This window comes from Heterocephalus glaber, unplaced genomic scaffold (genome assembly GCF_053883595.1).
Source record: "Heterocephalus glaber isolate CG9 unplaced genomic scaffold, H.glaber_assembly_v1.0 deba00001600, whole genome shotgun sequence".
Taxonomy (NCBI): domain Eukaryota; kingdom Metazoa; phylum Chordata; class Mammalia; order Rodentia; family Bathyergidae; genus Heterocephalus; species Heterocephalus glaber.
The window spans coordinates 2,769,053-2,791,144 of NW_028258372.1; the positions used below are offsets into that span (position 1 = coordinate 2,769,053).

Consider the following 22,092-nt stretch of genomic DNA (forward strand, 5'->3'; position numbering starts at 1 on the left):
TCAAACATTGTCTTCTCAGTTGGGATCCTGCCACCCCCCCACCCCCCTGCAGTTGTATAACTTTGAGCTGGTTGCTTAATTTCTCTCCCATCCAAGTACTAACCAGGCCCGACCCTGCTTAGCTTCCGAGATCAGATGAGATCTGGCGTATTTAGGGTGGTATGGCCATAGACTGCTTAATTTCTCTGAGCCTCACTTTTCATTGTCTGTGAAATGAACATTGCGTGATATTTGTCTCTTGTGAAATTGGATGTGTATCTCATGTGAATAGCTTGGTCTTTGGCATTCTATAAATAGCTCTATTATTATTATTATTATTATTATTATACTAATGCATAGGAAAACAGCTGTGCTCACCTTTTGTGGAAAGGCTTGTCTAGTGCCTGCAGCTGTTAAAATGTATTTGAAGATGTGCAAACTTAGCTGTTCTACTTCGGAAGACACTTGCATCAAGCTCCTGTTCTTAAGTGTTTTCCTATCAGCGTGGGAGAAGATGCAGGGGCCGGTAATAACCTGGCGTCACAGTGCCACAGGTGCGTGGGGGTGTGACAGTGGAGCTCAGGCTTAGTAGTCTTAATAGGGAGGAGCGGCTTCCTTGAGAAAGAGACACTGAGCTGAAACTCCAGGAAAAGGAGCTGCCCAGGTGAAGCCAGTAGGAGAGACAACATGTACAAAGGCAGAAAAGGGTTTGTTGTGTTCAAGGACAAAGGGAGGAGAAGCTTGGCTTTGGCCTAGATCCATGAGCAGTGAGGAGCAGGGCCTTGTGTGTGCGTGGTAAGGGGTTTGAAGTTTGTCTTAGGAAGAAACCGGAAGGATTTTAAGCAAGGGAATGATGAAATCAGATTGTTTCTTGCAGTTCTATACTTTGCTGGGTGTGTGGGAATGGGTTAGAAGTAAGCATGTGTGGGGTGTGGGGGGTGTGGGTATGTGCATGGGGGGCCTCTGGAAGATTCTCGCCTTATTCAGATGAAGGTCATACTTGATTGCTTTAGCAGTAATGCAGTGGAGATGGAAATAAGTGAACTAATTGGAGAGTTTTATAGGCAGGAAAATCAGATTTGCTGAGAGATTGGACATGGAGGATGCAGCAATGGGACAGGTGACAGGGATGCCCCTGAGGTTTCTGGTGGGAGCTCTAGGTGGGTGGGGGAGTCCAGAGAAGGAACAGTATATTTTTGTTTATTTCATTTTGTTTTTTGTACCAGGGATCGAACTCAATACCTTGCCCTTGCCAGGCAGGCGCTGTGCCACTGAGCTAAATCCCTGGCCCAGGAGCAATAAATTGGGAGGAAAGGTTTTCAGACTCTGTTACAGGGTAGCAGAGAAACATCCAAGTGGAAGTCCACAACTGTGCTGGAGAGAGAAGTTGGGAAATTTCAGTGATATTTAAAGCTGTGGAGATGGGTTGATGACCTCGGGAGACTGAGGCCCAGGGTTGCCCACAGAGAGTGGCAGCATTTGGAGACAATGGAGGAGCAACTGGAGAGGAAGGAATGCCTCAAGAGGGGAGCGCCTGGCCCAACCCCTGTGTGCATGGAGGGAGGAGGAGCTTCGGAACCTGGTGAGTGTCCCTTTAGAGATGAGTACTTAGCATCATTCATTGGGTTTGGCAAGAGCACCTTCCTTGAGGTGAAGAACTGGAAGTGAGATTGGAGAGGAGTAGAGGTGAGTGATGAGTGGGAGGGGAAACAAGGCTGCCTAACTCTACAGAAGTCTGTCCGTGAGGGAATAGAGGGCCATGGTTGCAGGAAGGATACAGGATCAAGAGAAGTCTCTTGAACATTTCCTTTTTAAGATGGAAAAGTCTAGATCCTGACACACTTAGGGTTATACCTGGTAGAACAGAGATACTTACAGAACTAATGGATTCAGGAAATTTCTTGGTGAGGATCGAAGGAGAGAATGTCTAGCACCGCTCAGTATGTGGAAAGCACCGAAACGTTGGCTCTGGTGGCAAAGACAGGCAGAGAGGTCCAGAGCCTCCATGATCTGGTCTGTTCCCAACTCTGTTCCGTGGTAAAGCCCCTCTCCTACAGCACCCTGCACTTTCTCATGTACATTCTTCCTTTCCCCAAAATCTGTTCTCGTTGTTTGACGACTCCTGCGTGCCTGTCTAGCCCCACAACACTCCTCCCCACTGCTCCACTTCCCACTGGCTCCTTTTTCTCTGCACCTCTTTCATATCTCCTCTCTGTCCTGCCAAACCATTGGGGTGAGATTTCCCACAGTGCTGGGAGTCATGTCAGGGTCAGGAATCCATACACAGATTAAGAGCCATCTGTGAATGAATCTATGATGTGTCTTTTAAATATGAGCTAATAGTTTCCTATTGTGTATAGCTTCTGTTTTGGTTAAAAGAAACCCTTTAAAGGCCTTGTAGACTTGACTTGCTTTCACTTGGTGCTAGAGGCATTACTGTATAGAGGTCTGCCACATTTTTGGCCTTAAAAAGAATGTTCATACTTGAAAAGGTTAGGAATCACTGCTCTACAGAGTTTTGCTTCATGTTCTTCATTGTACCTTTGCTGTTCTTGTCTCTTTATCAGTTGCTTAAGGGCAGGAGTTGTGGTTCTTCCTTCTTATAATACTTTACGGGAGAGGTTGGCAAACTGTAGCACTTAGGCTAAATCCAGCTCACTTCCAGTGTTGTCAATCCCCTCAAGCTAAGAAGGGTTTATACAGCTGAACATTTGCAGTCTGGTGATATAAAAACACTAATTTCAAACTCCAGTTAAGCAAGGTATTATCTCTTCCAAGAATTTCATTTTTCTTATTAGTAAATCTGTATTACAAAGAGTTATAGTCAATTATTTTTATATTTTGTTTCATCAATAAAAATTTTGTAAAATGTTAGAAAATGTTATGAGTACCTATGCAATATCCTTTTAAGTCAGTTTCTCATTTCTCTGATTCCTTTAACTGTTAATCCTCTGATAAGACATGTTTGAAAAAAGTGTTTACCTATTTACTTTGTTATGCGGTCAGGTGAGTAACTTTCATGCAAACAGTAGATAACTGGTAATGCTTCCATTGAGAAGAGAAGCCATGTTGAGTACCTGGTGTGCCAGGGCTTTTAGCCGAGCTTTCACATGGCTTCTTGTTTAATGCTGAAAGCAGTCCTGAGAGGAGGACATCAGCCCAATAGAGAGCACAAGAGGACTGGTGGATGTCAAATTCTTTGCTGTGTGTGGCTAACAGCTAGCAAGGGCTGTCTGTGATTGTAGTTCTGCTTTGAGCACATTACACCGTGAGAACCCAGGATGGTTAGGAGTCTCATGTGGTGAGGACAATCTATGCTTCGGTCTCCAGGATTGTGGGACTTGGATTCTAGTCAACTTTGCATCCTTACTTAGAGTATTACCTTGCATGAGCCTCTTGTCCAATACTGAGCTTTGAGACTGATACCTGGTTTCAGTGTCCTTTAGGAATCTTGCAGACACAGGGAGACTGTGAATGAAAGAAAGCCCTTCCCAGTGGGAAAATTGTACTACTATATAGTATAACTAATTATTTTCTCATTTGATCATATTCTTAGTACTTTCTTCTCTTTTAGATTTCACATTTTGGGACTGGGGCCAACCCTCAGCCAGAGGCTACTTTAACCCCAACTGTGAATTTCTTTGCTTAAGGCCTCCTGGGCAGTTGGCTGGCATGAATGCTTGTGTTGTGTTTTCTGCTCTGCGGTTTTAATGGGCTCCCCCACTTTGTCTCGTGCAGCTTCACTGAGGATCTCCGTGCTTGTGAAAGCTTTGTGAGCAGTTCTTCTTCCTAGGGCAGTTCTTAGCGCTTCTCTCTGCCCTGGATTTGGCTGGTACTGTGCTACATCTTTCCCTTCTATCTTACCACTCTCCTAATTTATTCACCCCCTCATTCACCTATGGAGAGTCTCTTATCCAAGGATAATATCTCATGTTTCTTGCTTCATCTTGATAATTACATCTCCTTCTGTCTTTGCTCTTCCAAGATATAAAAATACTAATGGCATTCTTATCTTTAAAACAAAATGTAGCTGTCATGGTGGTGCATACCTATCATCCCAATTTACTCAGGTGATCTCAATACTCTGGGAAGCTGAGGCAGGAGGGTCCCAAGTTCAAGCCTAGCCTAGGCAACTTAGTAAGACACTGTCTCAAAAAAAAATTAAAATTACAAAAGGGCTGGAGATGTACCTCAGTGTAAAAGCTCTAGGCTCAACCTCTACTTCTCCCCTCCAAAAAAACCCCACGTCACAGCCTTCATTCCATCTGCCATAGCCAGCTTGAGACTGAGGCTGAGGAGGGGCTGCCCTCCCTCGTGGTACCCTGCTTCCTTCTGCCATGACCGAAGCCTGCTTTTCCCACTGACGCCAGCAGGGTGACTTAAGGAACCTTATATTCCCGCCCGGAGCTCAGGCATCTGGCCTGAAAGTCCTTCCCTAAACTGAGCCTGTGTTCACAGGTTCTATCTAGCATCTGCTTCAGAAGGCCTCTCCCCCAGCTTGTTCCCAGCATCATCGGTGTCTCTTCCCTTCATGTTTCAGCTCCCAGGAGTTTCTTCTTTCCTAGCCCCCGTGGTACATATTTTCTCAGACATTTTATTCCCCAGTTTGGCTTTTACTCCCAATAAGTGAGCAAACTCCTTGAGGACAGAGATCGTATTACCTTATTAAAAAGTTGGCTTAGTAGGATGTGGTGGTGCACATCTGTAATCCCAGGACTCTGGGAGGCTGAGGCAGGGTGGTCCCAAATTCAAGCCCAGCCTGGGCAATTTAGGGACACCCTGTCATTAAAAAAAAAAAAGAAGAAGGAGGAGGAGAAGGAGAAGGAGAAGGAGGTGGAAGAAGGAAGAAGAAGGGAGGTAGCTCAGTGTGAAGGCCTTGCATTCAATCCTTGGTACCAAAGAGAAAAAAAAAGTTGGCTAGTTCTATATGGAAGGAGATGTATTTTGAAAGAATTAAATTCTTTTGCGGGGGAGGGGTTGGGGGTGTTCTGTTTGAGACAGGGTCTTGCTGTGTAGTTCAGGCTATCCTTAACTCACTGTGTAGCCTAGGCTGGCCTAGAATTCCCAGTGGCCCTCCTGCCTCAGCCTCCCGAGTGCTGGGATGACAGGCACGCCTGGCAAGAATTCAATTCCTGCAGCTGGCTGAGGCGTGATGACGGGCACACGAGAGCTGGAAACAGCAGGGGGCAGAAGACACATGACTGCAGTCTCGTGCCTACCTCAGGGCGCACAGCTGTGACCGTAAGGCAGGCAGACTGCGTGCTGTCCAAAATGCTTAGCTGTGGCTTTTTCTTCTTTCCCTCCACCCTCTCCTTCTGCACCTTCTACTCTGTCTTCTTTTCCTTTTTGCTAAGCTCAAATAGTTGAATTTCGTAAGTTAATCACTTCATGATAGGATTGCAGCATACCTTGCATCTCCCACAGTGGTGGAACCTTATGTCTCTATGAAGAGAATAAACTCCTGTGATGCATGAATGAATGCATCGGTGAGTGCTTCAGAGGGTAGTGATCAGGAGGTGGTACAGATTAATTATAGTCACCATCTGGTTTTCTCTTTGCAGCTCTTCTGTCAGGCAAGGAGCAGCCACAGGGTTCTCTTGGTTGGTATAAAATACGTGTGAAGTAAAGGTTTGGATGAAAATATCTCTGAGTTCTTTTCTAGCTCTACATTTCATTTAGATCCAAATTCCTACTGTATATCGTAGTCAGGGAGCTCTCAGCATACAGTTACCCACACAGTGTGCTTAGTTCCTGGCAATTTGGTGTCAGTTCTCCACCTTTCAGAGAAGGCAGAATTTCCCTTTTCCAGTTACTCCTTTTAGGAATCTAAGGCAGATACTACTTAATTCCATTACTTAGTTTTCCCAATTTACTAAAATTAAAGCACCCTTGATTTAAATTCAAATTTTTGCATTCAGTATAGTGTTTTGTGGACCAACTATAGATAAATGAAAGGAACTCCTTAAAAAGTTGAGAAGAAAAACCTTTGAGCAAGTTGAGACTTTTGCACAAGGATGAAGTACTGCTATTGGGATATACTGTAGAAATGAATGGAAGATGTCCTGTCTCAGCTACCTCAACTCTGAGTGATTGAACGAAGTAAACTTGAGCCAGGCTGCTTTGGGGGAGAGGTTGTTAGACAGTGAGTATAAGAAATTAAACATTTGACAGTAGTACCACCACCTGCCTTGAAAGCGCAAGGACCTGAGTTTGATCCCTGGTACAAAAAAAAAAAAAAAGGAAGAAATTAAACATTTAAGAAACAAGGGGTGTAGTCCATTTAGTAATATATTCCATTAATTATTTTGATTTGGAGGAAAAGAATATTTGCTGTATGGAAAATGTTTGCTGTCCCTTGCTCTGGGGTAAATACCCAGCAGTGGATTAAGCTTTGGAAAAGAGTTGGACATTTTTTTTAGAGTGGTTGTATCATTTTGTACTCCATCAGCAATGTTCTAATTGTTTTGCATCCGTGCCAGATCTCAGTATTGTTAGTATTTAAACATTTTAGTCACTTTAATAAGTGTATAGAGGTAGCTCATCAAGGTTTTCTTTTCATTTCTCTGGTGGCTAATGATGGTGAGCATCTTTTATGTATGTAGTCATTTTCTGTCTGTATACTGTATCCTCCTTGGTGGTGTCCCAAGTCTTTTGCCCATTTTTTAATTGATTGGTTTATTATCTTAATGCTGTTTTGAGAATTCTTCGTATATTCTAGATACAAATTCTTTGTTGGCTATGTGGTTGCATATATTTTCTCCGATTTTATTCTCTTAATAGTGTCTTTTCCTGAACAAAATGTTTACATTTTAAGTAAGTACAATTTACTGATTTTATTTTGTGGATTTGTTTTGTTTTTGTAATATCTAAAAACCCGGTGCAGAAACCCAGGTCCTGGAGATTTTTCTCCTGTGTTTTCTTCTAGAAGTTTTATACTTTGGCATTTTACAAATAGCTCTGTGATCAATTTTGAATTAATTGTTCTATAAGGTATGAGGTTTGAGTACAGGTTCATATTTTTGCACCACTGCTGAAAAACAACTGGTTTTTTTTCTATTCAACTTATTTTGCACTTTTGTCAAAAATCATTTTTCTGTGGTTGAGCATGATGGTGCATACTTGTGACTCCATCTACTCTGGATAGAGGCTGAGGCAGGAGGATTATAAGTTTGAGGCCAGCATGGACAACTTATTGAGATTCTCTCTGAAATTAAAAAGGGCTGGGAATGTAGGTCAGTCCTCCCTTTGTTCAATCCCTAGTACCCCCACGTCCAACTTTCACCATATTTGTGTGATTTATTTCTGGGCTCTTTTCTGTTCTGTTGATTTAAGTGTGTTTTACTAGTATCACATCACCTTCATTATTGTAGCTTTTACAGGAAGTTTTAAAATCAAGTAGTGTGATTTTTCTATTTTCAAAGTTATTTTGGCTGTTTGAATTTATTGGTCTTTCTGTGTAAATTTTAGAAGCCACTTATATGTGAAAGTCCTTACCAGGGTTTTGACTGGAGCTGTGTTATATTTTTGTAAATGAATTTGGGGTAGAATAGATGTCTTTGCTTTGTTGAGTCTTATTCCATGAACATGGTATGTCTCTTCATTTGAGTTCATTCCATTTCTTTCTTTTTCTTTTTTGCTTAAATTCTTTTATTGGTACATCTTAGGTATAAAATGCGCTTACATTTATCATTGGGTACTTGTACCTGTATATGACGTTCATTCCATTTCTTTAATCAGTGGTAGTTTTCAGTGTTTTAGATTATGGTATTTTAGTATTTCAGGGTTTTAGATTTATTGCTAAGTACTTTATTTGGAGGGGTGAACTTTTTATTAGTTCAGGTTGGCAATATAGAATGAAAACATTCATCTTCAGGAGTTGCTTCATGTACATACCACATTTTAATCCTTCTTACTTCCCTTTGCCCTCCCCTTTACTTCTTCATCTCTAGATCCCCTTCCTATTTCCAAAAGGTCTATCTCCCCATTTCCTATTTTCTTTTATTTTGGTCTTTGAATTATTTATACTTTGGGTTTCTCATATAAGAGAAACCATGTGATATTTAAGTTTTTGTGTCTCAATTATTTCTTAAGCATTATAGTCTCAAGGTGCATCCATTTTCCTACAAATGATTCAAATGTATTCTTTATAGACAAGTGGTACTATATTGTGTATATATACCATGTCTTCTTTATCCATTCATCTTTTAGTGGACATATAGGCTGCTTCCAAGATTTAGCTGTTGTGAATTGTGCTGCTGTAAACAATGGGTCATGAATTTTTATAAGTGTTGTTTTAAATTTCAGTTTCTTGTTTTCATTCCTAGTATAAATATGTCATTTGTGTGTTCTCACTTATTAGTTATTGGAGCTTTTTGTAGATTAATTGGAATATTCTACCTAGCCAGTCGTATCATTTGTGAATAAGAATCTTATCTCTTTTTAGCCCATGTGCCTTTATTTCTTTTTATTACATCATTAAACTGGTTAGGACTTCTGGTACAGTGTTTGGTAGAAGTGGTTGTCTTTGCCTGTTTACAGTCTTAGGGAGAGCATCTTAAACACTAGTAAATATTATGTTAGCTATAAGTTTCATGTAGAAATACTTTCTCACACTGGGGAAATCCCTACTCCAAGTTTGCTGGGTAATTTCATAATGCATGGATGTTGAAATTTGTTAAACGTTTTTACTACATCAATCATATGATTGTGAGGGTTTTCTTCTTTAGACTGCTAATGTGATGGATTACTCAACCAACCTTACATTCCTAGGATAAACCTAACTTGGTCACGGTAAATATTGTATTCCATTGTTAATACTCTTGGTGTTTTTGCCTTTATTCATGGTGAATAATAGTACTATGTTTTATTTTTGTTTTTCATTTTCTGGTTTTGGTATCTGGATAATGTTGATCTCGTAAAATAAGCTTGAGAATGTTCCTTTCCTATTTTCTCCAAAAGACAATATAGAATTGGTGTTACGTTGTTGTTGTTGTTTTGTTTTGAAATGTTTCTTAGACTGTTCTAGTGAAACTATCTGGGCCAGATAAATTATTTTTTAAAAGATTTTTTACTACAAAGTCAATTTATTTAATAGAATAGACTATTCAGGTTGTCTCATCTTGGATAAGTTTTGGTAGTACTTCAAGGAATTGGTCCATTTCACCTAAGCTGTCAAATTTATAAAGTTGTTCCTAAGTATTTCCCTTTTTGTATGTGTTTAAATATTCTGTGTCTGTAGTTATATCTTCTTTTTCATTCCTGACATTGGATTTTTCTTTTTGTTAGTTTTGTTAGAAATAAATTTTATAAATTTCATTGACCTTTACAGTGAGTCACTTTTAGTTTTAATGGTTTTCTCTGTTTTTCTGTTTTCCATATCATTGGTCTCTGCCCTTTTTATTTTTTAAATTTAATTTAATTTTATCCCATTCCCCCCTGCCTCTTTTTAATTGTTTGTACTCTTTGGTAGTTTATCAGTATAAAATTTATTTACATTCACAATCATTTTCAGTTTCTATATGAATTTATCTACTGACTGGCTCAAAAACATGTTAAAAAGTCTTTGTGCCTACTGAAAATTTGTGTCTGTGTGTGTGAAGTTTATAGCCTTGTAATTCATAACCATAAATTTTAATGTATACTCTGAATTTTGACAGACATGTGCAGTTATATAATCACTACCACTATCAAGATAGAGAATAGTTTCATTACCTCTCAAAATAAACTTTTATGGGTTTGATTTTATTTTTTTTCGTGACTTAACATTTGTAGGATGGAACTTTTTTTTTTTTTTTTGGTTCCAGAGTTGAACTCAGGATCTTGCACTTGTCAGGTAGGCATGGTGCCACTGAGTTACATCCCCGGCAAGAAGGAACATTTTTAATCTTTAAGAAAGTCACAGAACTTTTTAGAGCAGAAATTCCACAGTTCTTTGCTTTATACAATGTACTTATTTATGTTGTACTTTATTATAATCAATAGCCAGTTCTTAGCATTAGAAAATTAACTCATCTATTAAGACTTTCATGTAATGAATTATTATATAGACATAAAAATTATGCTATGGAAGAATAGTTAATGACAGCTGAAGTTTTTCAAGTGCATAAAACAGTATGTTAAGAATTAGTAATTTTTGGTTTAAAAATTATCTTTATACACATAGAGAAATCACTGCAAGATATACTATAAAAATTTAATAGTGTTTTCTTATCCCTGAATATTAAGGTTTGGGGTAATTTTCTTCTTTGCACTGTTTTGTATTGTTCTGATTTACTACAGTGAACATATATTATTATAGTATTCAGAGTGCCATACCTTTTCAGAAAAAAATTAGCTCTTGCCTTATTTTTAAATAATATTTTAAAGGTAGATGTTCTTATTTGTATCTGAATTTTATTATAATTTGGTTTATTTAAATACTTGGAATTTTTTTTATTACGAATCTATGAATCTATTCATATATGAGCCTTTTGTAAAACTGCTTGCTTTTACTTTTTTGCACAGAATTTCTCCTAGATTTAATTTTTTTTTCCATTGCTTGCTTTTCTGTGACATGATCATTAATTTACCTCAGGCTCTTTCTCAGTTTTAGATCTCCCTTCAGGTAGTTTCATCTTTTGGGGAAGTGTTGGTGGGAGACTTCCGGGTTGCCTCTAAGCCTGGCCTACGGCTAATGCCCCATTGGTCTTCCTTTCCTGTTATCCTGCGAGTTCTTTTTGTCTCTCTCCTGGGTTATAGCCCCAGTTTCTTGTGTTATATGTTTGTCTTTTCTTGCCTTATTCCCTCATTTTAGTGAAGAACATAATCTACGCTCTTCCTGAGAGTAAGAGGTTAGTTTTTAAAAAATATTACACACTTGATATTTTTCTACCCCCACACCTGAGTGATAGTTTGGTTGGGTAGAGAATACTAGGTTGGAAATAGTTTTTCTCCAGGATTTTGAAGATAAAACTCAACAATTGTCTTGTTTTGAGACAGGGTCTTGCTATGTAGCCCAGGCTGGCCTTGAACTTATAAGGACTCTCCTGCTTCGGCCACCTAAGTGCTGGAATCACAGGCATGTACCACCACATCCAGTGCTCAACAGTGCTTCTTTCTATAAGAAGCTTAAGTCAGTCTGATTCCTTAGCATTTGTATGTGGCCTGCTTTTCCTTTCTGAGTTTGTAGGATTTTCTCTGATTCCCGTTGTCTGAAATTTCATGAAGATGCAGTGCTGCTTACTGGATGCCTGTGTCAGTCTGGAAACCCCTGTCCTCCAATATCATCTTGGTCTGTTTTCTGCTGCTCTAACAGAAAGCACAGAGTGGGCAGTTGCTGAGCAGTGGAAGTTGACTTGGCTCATGATTGTGGAAGCTGGGAAGCTCCCGGCTGGTGCTGGCACCTGGAGAGGCCCTCATGCTGCCTCCTTCTGTGACAGATGGCTGCAGGGGAGGCGAGTCTGAGAGGGCACTAACGTCATTTTTGTAACAGCCAGTCTCGGTTAAGGAGCCCACTTCTGGGATAATGCTGGTCCCACCTGACGGTAACAGTAACTGCTTCTCGTTAGGCCCCATCTCCCAGCTCCATTGCAGTGCAGATGCAGTTTTCAACTAGTGATACTCAACCATAGCAGACATTCTTTCCTATTTTGTTCTGTTTTGTTTTTTAGACACTATTTCACTGTGTTTCCCAGGCTGGCCTCAAACTCCTGACATAAGTGATTGTCCTGCTTCGGCCTCCCAAGTGGGCTGGAACCATAGCTGTGTACCACCTCACTCCTTACTGCAGATTTCTTTCGTGATTTCTTTTTCTCTGTTCTTTTTTCTGGAACTATTGTTATTTGAATGTTGGACTCTGATCAGGTCTTTTCTGCTGTTTTATATCTTTTTGTCTATTGTATGGAAGATTTTTCCAACTTTTGTCTACCAGTCCTTCTGTTGAAACTTTTTGTTGTTGTTTTTGCACTATCATGTTAATTTCTACCAGGTCTTTGTTTCAAAACATAATGTTCGTGTTTCATGGCCACATTATCATCATTTTATCTGATTCCCTGAAAGGTTTTTTATTTTAATGTAGAGCTGGAGGTTGAACCATGGCCTTCTGTGCTAGAGAGGTTCTGTACACTGAGCTGTGCCCCAGCCCACAACAGACATGATTCTGATCTCTGCAGGTTTTCTTCGCCCTTACCTCTGGTTCTCCCAAGCTCTTTATTTTTCTGTTTCCTTTGTTCTTTGCCTTTTATACACTGAAGACTTCTTTTCAGGTATCTGGTAATATATGACTTTGTAGGGAAGGAAGAACTTTTCTTCTGTCCCTCTCAGATTTTGTAAATTAGGCCCCCAAAAGACAGATTGACATTAGAAAAGCATACACATGTTATCTGGTATCAGTTCTTTTTATATGGTTTGAGGGGTTCATAGAAAAGAAGTGAAAACTCCAAAGATGCCATAAGCCCCAAGGTCTTACATATACCACTTTCATAAAGGCCAGTCAGTTGTAGGGACATGATCAGACAAGAAAGGGACCTGGACCTCTAGGAGCAGTAAGCTGTGGGAAAGTTACTAGGAAATATGTGGGGAACCCAATGGGAGATGAGGGTTATTTTATTAAGGTTTGTTCATGCAAACTTAGCTGCATATTGATGCCCTGTTTCTGGTGATAGGGATGTTCTTTTCTGGCACCAGGGGGTACCTGTCTTAAGGGGAATTTATTTCTTGCTTCTAGGCAGAAAGGGCGAAGACAGAGAGCCCTCCCCACATCTGCTGTTTCTTAGTTGCCTTCAGCTCAAAATAACCAGTATGCCAAAGTGACATATTTTGGAGTAGCATGTTACGCTCCCCTTCAACTGTCTATTGTTGTTTTAAGAGTAAGGGACTAAAAAGTTGATTGGTAGCCATGCAAGTGGCTGAGACTTGTTGACAGTGAGTCTCATCATAGGATGATATTGTTAGAACAGTATTAATTCATTGAGGGGATCCAAGTTGTCATCAGGTCTTTCCTGAGCTCGTCAGGTTTCCTAGAGAAGATGTGGCCTTACTCCTGGCTGCCATTTCTTGGGAGCTGAGTGGGTAAAGGCTGGGGACTGGAGATGTGGATCTCAAGGCCAAGTTTACTCAGGATGATTCTCAGTTGTTGTTTAATCTCGCCCTGATTTTACCTCAGGCTTATATTGACCTATTTTATTTTGATCCCCTTAGCTTGTGGTTTTCATATAGGACAGGAGTAGAAACAGAATGTTTGGAATTGCCTCTTGGGTTGAAACAGACTGTTGGCTAGGGATACCAAAAATTTTGCAGTGCAGTGGCTGTAGGAGTAAGAGTTACTTCATCCAAAATATCAATAGCTCCCCTTTTTGGAAAAGGTACCGGTATAACTTAAAGCAAATTTCAGTATCATTTAATGCTAATTACCAGTTATTATTCCTTACTTTACTGTTCTTCCTTAATTCATGTTCAGATTATTCTAATTTTAATATTTGACCCTCGAATTGGAAAGATTTTTTTAAGTAAGAAGACTAGTTAGGAGGTCACTGCAGAAGTCCAGGCAAGAGTTAGTAGTGGCTCAGACTAGAGTGATCATTTCAACAGAGAGAAACAGGATGCAGAATGTGTTTTGCAAGAAGAGTTTATAGGACTCAGAAATGGATTAAATATGAAGGATTAAGGAAAGGGAATATTCAGGGTGGTCTGAAGTTTTGTTTTGAAATAACTCAGTGAACAAGCCATTTGCCAAGATGGAGGTTAGGGAAAAGAGCCAAGTCTACATTAAGTATATTAAATTTAAGATATCTGTATCTGGGCCCAGAGATAATGTTGAACTTTCTTAAATATCCATTGTTTCTTTAGGCTTGAGTATTAATCAGCTGTTATTGAGAAAACATGGATTCTTTAGCTGTGTCCCTCTGTACCCCTCATATTGCTGCCACCCACCAACCTTATTTGCTGAGGAGTTTGGGGTGTGACTTGCCCCCTCCACTCCCTGGCATAATCTTATACAACTTGGGGGGCTGCAGGGCTGTTTATCCAAGTTCTTGTCCTTGAGGCTTTTGGCCTGTCAGCAGTGACTGTATGGTGCAGTGGTATTAAATCCTAGTTCTGTGCTTCCTAACCATGTAATTTGAACACAGTGCTTAACCTTTTATGTTTTGTTTTCTTCATTTGTAAACTGGGGATAATACTATATGTACATTTGTGGTTTTGTGAAGATTAAGCAAACAGTGATTACTCATTACTAATGCCTGGCATAGAGTAAGCATTCTATAAATGTCAGCTATTAAGATTATTATTATTTACATAAATATCTACTTAATAATATATGCTACTATTACAGTTAAGCAACACCTTGAGGCTTACCTCCCCAACTCTTAAATTTCAAGTGCCACAAACTGAATACATACCTTGATTTCCTAGTGGTTCAGTATACTTCATTTAAAAAGAATAAAATAAAACATTAAGAGTCTTTCAATTACAGTGGTTCTTAGTTAGAAGTATACATCAGATTTGCCCAGGGGCCGCCTTCTGGAAGTTTGAATAGAGTGCTATGATGACCACCTTTGGTGGCCGCAGGTGTCTGTTGTGTAATTGTCCTTCCACCTCCCCTTTCCTCTTAATCACCCCCTTGCTGGGCTTTCCCTCCCCAGGCTTCCTGCTAAGCTGCTCTCTCAGCCCTCTCTTCCCACCCCCACCCCCCCCATTAGCTCTGGAAATCCCTAACCTTGGGGAATCCAGTCCAGTCCACCTCTGACCTGGGCTGCTGAAAGCTGTAGTTTTTTAGCAAGGTGGGGTTCATTCATGGAGTATTTTGGCTCTTACATCTTCACTATTCACATTAGAAGGCTGACCCTGCATGACACAGAAGGCATATGGCTCTTTCAGTCAATAAGAGTTCCAAAAGGAACTTTGCCATCTTGTAATTCAATTATGAAGGATCTCTAGGGTACTATCAGTTGTACCTCATTCACTTTCACAATGTTTGAGTGGTATTAATGATGTTAATAATGTTTTATTTTTTAATTTTTAAAAATTTTATTTTATTCCATTTCCCCCTCATCAGTAATGTTTTATAAATGAGAAAACTAAGGCACAAAATGATGAAGTAGTTGGCAGGCATAATTTTTTTAGAGCCTTTGAAAAGAAAATTATGGGTTTATATGAAGCAAACTTTCTTTACATTCTATTTTATAGGTCAACATAATGGTTTTAGCAGCTCAGTTTTTAAGGACGTTTTCATGGGATATCGTTTCTGTTTTCTTTCTGGAATGTGCTCATTTCTAATCTGTAGCTTTTGGATACATATGTTAGAGTGTGTGTGTCTGTGTGTGTGTGTGTGTGTGTGTGTGTGTGTGTGTAGTAGGTGATAATCTTTACCTTTGTTCTTTGATAAGAATTTTAAATTCATTACAACTAGAAGACTAAGTTTTGATTCAGGAGTCCTTCCATTCCCTTTGAAAATAGTGAACCTGACCCAGTTCTTTTTTGGGAATTCATCTCAAAGAACAGTTTGTTAGAATATTTTTGTTCTTCTAATCAAGTCAAGTTTACGAACTGGCAAGCATCCATAGCTTCTGTTCTTTAATGTGAGAATAATCCTGTCCCTTGGTTAAGATTTACCTTTATTATTATATTTAGTGGACCTGGGATATAAGGATGTTATCATAAAATAAATTATTCTTCCTCTACAACTTTTCTCTTTTTTTTTTTTTTTTGGTACCGGGGATCGAACTCGGGACTTCCCACTTGCAAGGCAGGCGGCGGAACCACTGAGCTAAATCCCCAGGCCCACTTTTCTCTTATTGTTGTTAGTGATTCAACTTTTCAACAGTGATTGTTAAAGTATATTCTAAGAGAAGAATGCCACATATATTAGAAATTAATTTTCTGTTGAATAACATTTGGATTATTACCAAATTCAACATGACTTTATTGCTGTATCAGTATAATTTCTTGATTTAAAAATTGACCTTCACTTTGATATTTATGGTATATGAGTCTTGTTAAATTGAAATTTAATCTGAAATTTAGTCTTGGGTAAGTTCTGGTTGAGAGAAAACATGTGTTGGACCAACTCTTAATGATTGTATTACTGTACTGTGAAAGTATTTACAAACAAACATTGAGAACCTTACATAATATTTAATGTTATATATTAACATTTTCTATATATGAAAAGTATAATGCAGTTCTTTACCTGTACTTGATAAAAAAAAAGTATAATTGGAGGCAAATAGCATGAAAAGGGGAGAGGATGGGAAGTTGAGCGTGGGGAATCATATTGATTTCTTAAGAGTACCATAACAGTACCTATGAACTGGGTGGCTTAAACAACAGGTCCTTATTCTTCACAGTTCTGCAGGTCGGAAGTCAGAAATCAGGTCATTAGCAGGGCTGTGCTCTCTGCAGGGCACACCCTTGTCTCTCCCCAGCTGCCACTGGGTGCTTGGTCCTTGGCTTATCCGTGAGCCACTCCACTGTCTGCCTCTGTCATCACTGCCATCTTCCTCCGTGCATGTGTGTCCAGATCTCTCTCTCAAAAGTGTGCCAGTCAGCTGGGTGTGGTGGCACATGCCTGTAATCGCAGCCCTTGGGAGGCTGAGGCAGGAGGATCACTAGTATGAGGCCAGCCAGGGGTAGGGGAGACCCTGTCTCACGAAAAACAGAAACGAAAGGATGCCAGTCCAGTTGTATTTAGAGTCAGGGCCACATGACCTCACCTTAACCTGATTGGTAGATTCTAGGTGCATGTGGATTGGAGGAGATATGCTAGTCAACCCAGTAAAGAGAGATCCAAATTCATTTATATTTTTCTTTTTCTTTTCTTTTTTTTTTTTGGTACTGGAGATCGAACTCAGGACCTTGCGCTTGCAAGGCAGGTGCAGTGCCACTGAGCTAAATCTCCGGCCCCTCATTTATATTTTTATATTTAAACCATTCACACTTGTTAGATTTATCTACATTATATAAAACAAATAAGATACATTTTGTGTTAAATTATTTTTATTTGCAGTTAACACATACATGTTTTCCACCGCACAGGCCTAGCTCTGTTCTGTTCTCATTCATTTAGCAGAGGCTGTATTAAAAGACAGTTTGGCCCCCGCACTCTGGAAGCTGATGCAGGAGGTTTGCAAGTTTGAGCTCAGCCAGCCTGGCAACTTAGTGACTTAGCAAGACTCTGTCTTAAAAAAAATAAAAAATAGTCTAGGGTGTAGCTCAATACAAAGGCCCTGGGTTCAATCCCAGTTACAGAAAGAAAAACCAATGAATGGAAGAATGGTGTGCGTGTTTTTCTGTCTCGATTGAAAAGTTGTGTTTACCCAATACCCAAAGTTAACGGAGGAAAAATTTATTTTGACTCACAGTTTGTAGAGGTTTCAGTCTATAATCGGCTGGCTCCAAGGCAGGGTGGCATCGCAGAGGAGAAACAGTCCATGGCAGGCAGAAAACAAAAGGCAAACAGCAGCAGCAGCAAGGGACAAGTGGCAAACAACAAGCAGAGACCCTCTTTTGGTTCCTTATATCCCATCCAGCCTACCCACCCTGAGGGTGGGTAGCACTCACACCCAGGGTGGGCATCCTTAATCCTACCCAGAACTATGGCAAACCAGTCAGTGGACTAATTTAGTAATCACACAGCCTTGATCTCAGCATCACACACTGTAGATCCAGCCACCTACGAAAAGCCCCACTTATGACTACGTGAGGCTTTGGGAGGACATTTAGATATAGGCTGTAACAGGTTGTCAACAAGACCATGATATGGAGAGTCTTTATATAGTAAATATATTCTCCCTTCTTTTTAAAAACGCAGCTGGTAGTATCCTTCACACTGCTTTAGACTTTGTTTTTATTACTGATAGTACATAAATGCTGTTGTTTCGTAGTAGCCCATTAAGCAGATATATTGTAATTCATCTGTTCTTCCCAATGATGATCAATAATAATAGTTTTGCGCTACTTCTCCGAGACTTTTCAATACATTGGGTAACTGGCTTAATCAGATTTCGGTTACTGTGGCAAAATACCTCAGATAAACAACTTGTAAGGAGGAGAGGCTTATTTTGGCTCATACTTTTAGAGCTTTCAGTCCATGATCACTTGGCTCTGTGGCTTTGTGTCTGTGGTGGGAACAGTTGGTGGAGTAAAACTACTCACCTCTTGGCAGCTGGGAAGGAGAGAGAGGAAGTGATAGGGGTCCTAATAATCCCTGAGGGGCAGCCCCCGTGACCTGCTCTCCTTCCACAAGGCCCTGCCTCTTAAAGGTTCCACCATGTCCCATGAGCACCATAGGCTGGAGACCATGCCTTATTGCATGGGCCTTTAGGAGCTCTTTTGAGATTCAAACCCAAACAGTAGCACATAAATTTTACTTGTTCTTTAACAAGATTAGCCATATTAAATACAGTTTTGTGAGTTTCCTTTCTTTTTTTTGATCCAAAGAAAAACAAAACTCGTTTTCCCTACTGTGCTCAAAATCACTTTTTTCTTTTTAAAAAAATAAAATAAATGTCATTTGCCACCATAAACCTTTTCTTGAGAGGAAAAAATTTGAAGCAGGTCACAAGGGTTCTATTAAGTCATTTCAGTGCTGAGGAAAACAGAGCGATAGAACTAATCACTTCCCTATATATGAATGTCAGGACGACAATCAGGATTACTCTTCACACTAATCCTGAGAGGAAATGCACAGATCATTTCTGACACTAGACATAGGGCCACCCCCCCCCCCAAACCACACAAGCAGTCACTTGTGCAGCGGATGCCAGCCAGCTGCCCTCTAATCCAACTCTGACACCATCAACTTGGAGATTCCATCTGATCCCTCAGGCGGAGGGCTTAGACATCAGGCTCGAGTTATTTCACCTGTGCTTCTGGCCAGCTGACTGTACAGCCGGCCCCACACTCACACCTTGGGTTCTCTTAATGTGCTAGAGCAGCTCGCAGAACCCAGGGAAATATTTCACTCTTACAAGAATGGCACAAAGAATTCAGGCAAATAGACGCATGGGGCAAGGTATAAGGCAAGGGCTCGGAGCCTGCATGGCTTCTCAGAGGCTGCCCTCCAGAAACCTCATGTCCAGCTCCCAGAACCCCAGGTTGTTGTGGGGACTTCACTGTGTATCTGATGCTGGTAGGTGGGTGGGGAAACCCAGCGAGGCCTCCCTGTTCAGCATTTCTCCCTCCTGGATGAGTCAGAACCCCTTCAGAAATGGGAATCTTACCCTCTACTGTCAGACACAATAGGTCAGAAAAAGGCTGGGAAGATTAGAGGGAAGATAATTCTAGTTTCTATGGCCCACTACGGTGAGGAAGTTATGAGCCAGGACCCTTAGACAAAACCCCCAAAATACACTTGATCTTAGCCAAAAGGCCGAGAAGCGATTGCCCCCAAAATATATATTAGAGTGGCTAGTAAGGTTTTATGGGAATTAATGTCATTCTTTTAATGGATTTATTCTCTTCTACTACAATTTTCTTGTCTGTTTTTCTTGTTGGTAAACATTTAAATTGTAATAAATATTCTTTATTCTTATATCTGCCTATTTGGCCAATCCTATTTGGATTCTGTAGGATAAATTCTAGGAAGTGGAACCTGTAGATCAACGGTATGAACATTTTATATTTTAACAGTCATTTGAAACTCTATAAAATATATCAACATTCTGGTTTTTATAGGAAATAGTCCAAGTTCTGAACCTTCGGAAGTTTTAGCTGGGTGACAGACAGTAATGTATTCATTTTTTCCTAATAGAAATTTTCTGGTGCTGTAAAAATCTTTAAAATGATACTTTGAAACTTTTTACTCTTACAGTGATGGAATGGGGGGAAGATGTTAAAGCAATCTGGAGAGATGAAGCCGTGGTGTTGGTGAACCATCAGTCCACAGGAGACGTGTGCACGCTGATGATGTGCCTGCAGGACAAAGGACTGGTGAGCCCACTGCCGGCCCCTGGACAGCGACAGCGGGGAGGCTGGGCTGAGACTCCATGTGTACACCTCTCCCGAAGTTAGAAAATGTGAAACAAAAAATGTATAATTCTAAGGCCCTCCAGGAGGGGGATTTAGAGACTTAAAAAAATAAGTAGCTGGCACAGTGTGAATTATATCTGATTAAACTGTTTTTAAAAATCACAACTGGGATGAAAGCAAAGTTAATATAGTTCAAATTAAAGGCTCTTGCGAGGTGAAGTGGTAGGTTGCCTGTTTGAGAAGTATAAATACACAAACAAAACTATTGTTGAAGATAGGAGAGTGAAATTAATCAGTGAATTGGGCAGTTTGGCAAATCTTTGGCCAAAAGAAAGCAAGGTCCGAGTTAATTTGGATTTTGTTCATAAGTCAATTGAAAGAAAAGATACTAGGCTTGTTTTATCCAGTGTTACCAAAACTATGTCTGAACTGTTGACTTTACATTATTTATATCAAAAATTAAAATATATCACTACATAAGGTAGATTTAAAAAATAAATTTGGTCTTTGATGCCCGTCGCGGGTGGCAGGCAAGCTGGCCCTGGAGAGCCCGAGTGGCAGGCACAAGGCCAGCTCTTGTGTCAGCCCTGGGAGTGCTGAGTCTCTCCTGCGGGACAGGTCATCGAGCTTTCTCAACTGTGTCATGGGCACACAGTGCTTTTGTATGAAAAGAGACTTCTGAACAATAATCCAATTAATTGCAGGACATACTGAAATTTAAAAAACAAAAAAATATGATCTTTATCATTAAAAAGTTGCTACCTTAGAAGTTAATGAGGTTTCTTCATAAAAAACTAAATGAATAGTGTTTAAAAGTAGTGGAGGGTCATATTTGTCCCAGTAGTAAGTAAACAAGTCAGTTGGATGAGTGTTTATCGCTGGAGTCAATGACTGCAGGAAGTGTGGACACCCCCCTTCTCACAGATCTGGCAGGCCAGGGCCAGTGGAGGGAGGGGGCCACAAGCAGAGCTTTCCTACAGGAGGGAGGGCTTTACGGGAGGGTGCCACACGCTTTCGACATACCTGACAGACACAGGAAACTGCAGAGGGGAAGAACATAAACTTGGCCCTAAACATAAAGGACGAGGAGAGTTTAGTGAGGTGGAAGGTGGAGGAGGGGCCTTCTTTCTTAGTGAAACTCCCTTGGCAAAAACACAGAGGTGCCAGTACGCCTATTTTATTTATTAGGTCCTAGAGGCTTTGACTTACTAGGTCAGGGTAGCGTCAGAAAATGAAGTGAGATTAAAGGGAACGGTGGGGACTCGGAATGTGACTCAGAGCTAGAGGCTTTGCCTCGTATGTGGAAGGCCATAGATTCCTTCCCCAGCACCACAAGGGTAAGTAAATAAATAAAAATACATTTAGTTATTGTAGAATCTGTTTTTCTTATTTATCTGAAAAGCAGAAATGTAATCTTTCCAGAATGTGAAATAAATTTAAACCTTGATATTCAGAATCTCAAACTGTTAGAAAAATACTGCTGTGTAAAATGTATTCCATTTATGATAACACTGCTTGGTCCTTAAGTTCATGATGTCAACCTTTTGTAAAAACTACTTTGACTTCTTGTAAAAAGGAGTCACCAATTAGCTAACATTTTTATTCTGGTTGATGTGATATTTGCATTTATAGTGATTATTCTGAGGGCATACAGTGTCCTTGAATGGATTCAGTTGATTCACTGAACTTGATTGAGTTGATCCTTTTTTTCAGGAATATGAAACATAGGATAAATTGATGTTTTCTAACGGTGCTGATATCTTTTTTAATAAGTATCTGTGAAGTAAGGAGTTTTGTCCTTTTTTGACAGCTCGTGATAAAACTAAGAATGTTTATTTCAAGAGAATTTTATTAAATGTTTAACACTTACTGACTTAAAACATTTCCCGTAAAATAAGTTAGGACAGAATTATTCGTACAACTCTCAGAATATAGCTTGGCTGTCTTCCTGAATTTATTATTTGTTGTAGGTGACCCTTGTAAGTGAAGAGGTAAATATGCTATACATAGAAGATCAGACATAAAAGGCATTGATTTGGTGTTGGTATTTGAAACCCCGAGACCAATAAATTGCAGTTACACTTCATACTGTATATAAAGTTGAAATGTTTTATGGCTTGAATCTGGTTTTTTGTTTATTGGTCACTTTTCAGCAAATTCTCTTTGCTC

At 39.8% G+C, this 22,092-nt stretch overlaps 1 protein-coding gene across 3 annotated transcripts in view; it reads left to right on the forward strand.

The window, feature by feature from the left end:
• Nucleotides 1-22,092, forward strand: part of Lpgat1 (lysophosphatidylglycerol acyltransferase 1) — a 62,681-nt gene that overhangs the window by 14,054 nt on the left and 26,535 nt on the right. For all 3 annotated transcript variants that reach the window (XM_004853529.4, XM_021265552.2, XM_087194254.1), the window contains exon 3: nt 19,766-19,884. In XM_004853529.4, the coding sequence (XP_004853586.2) occupies nt 19,766-19,884 (119 nt within the window). The remainder of the gene's footprint in view (nt 1-19,765; nt 19,885-22,092) is intronic.